At 37.2% G+C, this 3,584-nt stretch overlaps 1 protein-coding gene across 1 annotated transcript in view; it reads left to right on the top strand.

The window, feature by feature from the left end:
- Positions 1-3,584, top strand: part of LOC107554705 (protein-L-isoaspartate O-methyltransferase domain-containing protein 1-like) — an 18,782-nt gene continuing 15,198 nt past the window's right edge. Inside the window, exons 1-2 of the mRNA XM_016237295.1 lie at positions 1-516; positions 2,319-2,421. Coding sequence (XP_016092781.1) covers positions 210-516; positions 2,319-2,421 — 410 coding nt within the window. The 5' untranslated portion in view covers positions 1-209. The remainder of the gene's footprint in view (positions 517-2,318; positions 2,422-3,584) is intronic.

Raw genomic sequence — 3,584 nt, 5'->3', positions numbered from 1 at the left:
CCTTTTGTTTTTCAATCCTCAGATCTTGGCGTAGCTGAGAATGGTCTGAGGTGATTTGTGTGGGACGCAGGCATCACGACTGGGCATCCCTGTGGAGAATCGCTCCAGTGCATTCATCTGGATGTGAGGACCGGTCTAGTTATCCGTCTCTCACCTCCTCTGCATTTTTTCTTTTTTTTTTTGGTTTGTTTCGTTTCTCGGAGGGGATCATGGGGGGAGCAGTCAGCGCTGGCGAGGACAACGACGATTTGATAGACAACCTGAAGGAAGCGCAGTACATCCGCACAGACCGCGTGGAGCAGGCCTTTAGGGCCATAGACCGTGGAGATTATTACCTGGACGGCTACAGAGACAATGCCTACAAGGATCTGGCGTGGAAGCATGGGAATATACACCTGTCAGCACCGTGTATCTACTCTGAGGTGATGGAAGCCCTGAAACTCCAGCAGGATTTGTCTTTCCTGAACCTCGGCAGCGGCACGGGATACCTGAGCACCATGGTGGGCCTGATCATAGGTGAGAAGCACTCTAATGACATATCTAGAATATCAAGACAATAAAGGAAACAGCCGATAATGAGATTTACTTCACAGCAATGCCATGGAAGAACCATTTTTGGTTCCACAAAGAACCATTCAGTCAAAGAACCATATTTTTCTTACCTTTTTATAATCTGAAGAACCTTCTTTTGCCACAAGGAACCTTTTGTGAAACAGAAAGGTTCTTCAGATGTTAAGGTTCTTTATGGAACCATTTAGACAAAAAGGTTCTTCTATGGCATCGTGAAGCACCTTTATTTTTAAGAGTGTAGAATTTATTTATTGTTTAATCTATTTTAATAAATAGATCAAAAATATAATAATACGTGACGTGACATGTGGCCAAGTATGGTGACCCATACTCAGAATTAGTGCTCTGCATTTAACCCATCCAAAGTGCACACACACAGCAGTGAACACACACACCGTGAACACACACCCGGAGCAGTGGGCAGCCATTTATGCTGCGGCGCCCGGGGAGCAGTTGGGGGTTCGGTGCCTTGCTCAAGGGCACCTCAGTCGTGGTATTGAAGGTGGGAGAGAGCGCTGTACATTCACTCCCCCCACCTACAATCCCTGCCGGTACGAGACTCAAACCCACAACCTTTGGGTTACGAGTCCGCCTCTCTAACCATTAGGCCACGACTTCCCTACTTTCTGCAATATTAAATTAAAATATAGTAGTAGTATTCAAAAGAAAAAGAAAAAGTATTAGAAGAAGAAATTATAAACTTGCACACAATGATAAAGACTATTTTAGGACCAATCAGAGTTTTACATTTCATTTTATTTACTTTTTTTCCGTCAGCCTCTTTGCCAACTGAGACCAGAGGAAGTGTTTTTTTTTTTTTACTTTTTTTTTTTTACTTTTATTTGTTTGAAGATTGTGCCTAATAGTAAATTCACTTTTGAATTATATTTAGTTAATAAATCTTTTATTTGCATCACTGTTATTCTTATTATTGCTCAATTTTAGGGATTTAAAAATCATAAATGTTGGTGCTACAGACTTGAATGACTCAAATCATGCAACTTGTTGAGTAGAGAATGTAATATTACTTTTATAAGTTATTAGATTTATGATTTTTAGTTGGATAAACATAAAAGCATTTTAAAAACCTACATAATACTGTACATTAATCTACAAGTTTAGGGTCAGTTAGATTTTTTTGTTTGTTTTTTTTATTTATTTATTAGTAAAAGTCTCACCAAGGCTGTATTTATTTGATAAAAAATACAGTTAACACTAATAGCGTAAAATATTATTACAATGTGAAATGATTTTTTACTATTGTAATAGATTTTGAAATGTAATTTATTCCTGTGATGCAAAGCTGAATTTTCAGCATCATTACTCTATTTTCTAAAAAAGCTGATTTGCTGCTCAAGAAACATTTATTATTATCAATGTTGAAAACATTTGTACTGATTCATATTTTTTATGATTCTTTGATAAAGTTCAATTGAACAGCATCTATTTGAAATAGAAATCTTTTGTAACATTCTAAGTGTCTTTACTGTCAGTGTTGGCTAATTGAATGCATCCTCACTTAATAAAAGTATTAATTCCCATAAAAAAGCTATGCAAGATACTGCTTAGTAGCACACTGGCAGGTTTTGTGCATTTTTTAAAATTCAGAATATTTAACTTTTGTCTGGAAATATTCATATTTCAATGAAATGTCATGGTATGTGACTGATAATAATTAAACTGTATATTTTAATTAATAAAAAATGTATAGAATAATACCAGTGATTCTTATTTAACATTATTTGCAGGTCCGTTTGGAGTAAATCATGGCGTTGAGCTACACAAGGATGTGGTGGAATATGCAAAAGAAAGACTCGATGACTTCATTAAAAACAGCGACAGCTTTGACAGGCATGTTCAATTCTTATTTTGCATTGTTTCTATAGATCTAAGTGTGAGTGTAAATATTCTATTGAAAAAAGTGCTAGATTTGTTACACCTATAGAAATTGAATTGGCTTAAAAGCGCTTGGTTTTAATTGGCAAACAGAGTTTGGAGCAAGCAACAGTAGTCCTACCGCAGTTCTGTGGTTAACTTCAAAGATCGCTGTGATTCGAACTTTGATTTACTCAGCCCTGCCCATTAATCTTCCATGTAAAACGGAGGATGCATTAGCGAACCCCAAAGCGCAGTCTCAGTGAATAAATACTTCAAGCTGAGCGATTCACACACCTGCGGGAACACCTGTCACAGCCAGAACCGCTAGCTCAGACTGTCCACTTCAGCATCACACATGCAACCGGCTATCCCTGAACGCATTGGCCGCTTGCAAACATCTGTTTCCTTCATGCACCAGAGCGAGCGGCATCACTGAGGTCAGGAGAGAGCTGTAATGACGTATCAGACAAAGCACTGACGCTATTAAACAAGCTATAAATGCGTGTTTCATAACAGAAGGCCATGTGCCCAAAGGTTGCTCAATCAGTGTTCGGAGCTCGATATCTGTTTCACGTCTTGTCAAGTCTGTGACTACTCAATAAAACTGCTGCTAAGCAAATAAAGACACGTATGGACTTATGCTAATAATATGCTCAATGTTGGCATCATGTCAGTTCTCTAGCAGTTAAGTAAGGAAAATGGCTTTTTATTCAGTCATGAAAATAGATTCTTACATTTTGTGAAGGAAATGCGAATATACTTGCCCGTGCAAAACTCGCTGACATAATGCTAGGCTGTTGTTAGTGCATTGTTATTTGGTTGCTATGTGGTTCTTTCGTTGTCACGTTAATGATAACTCAAATTATATAGCTTGTTGAAAAGAGGTGTGCTATTACTTCTAAACGATTTGAAAAGCAATTTTTGCCTGGCGGACATTAAATCTTGCAAAACACCTGCACATTTAGAGACGCATGGTGGACCGTTTTGTCTGTTAAAATAAAAATAATCTTCCTTTTTGTGCCTAAAATGCTTATTTATATAGCTTGTTTATGTGTGTGTATGTGTGTGTGTGTGTATATATATATATATATATATATATATGTGTGTGTGTGTGTGTATATATATATATATATATA

The sequence above is a fragment of the Sinocyclocheilus grahami genome, unplaced genomic scaffold, assembly GCF_001515645.1.
Source record: "Sinocyclocheilus grahami isolate Dianchi unplaced genomic scaffold, SAMN03320097.WGS_v1.1 scaffold19.1, whole genome shotgun sequence".
Taxonomy (NCBI): domain Eukaryota; kingdom Metazoa; phylum Chordata; class Actinopteri; order Cypriniformes; family Cyprinidae; genus Sinocyclocheilus; species Sinocyclocheilus grahami.
The sequence above is the reverse complement of the archived record's forward strand: the minus strand, read 5'-3'. Positions and strand labels throughout refer to the sequence as shown.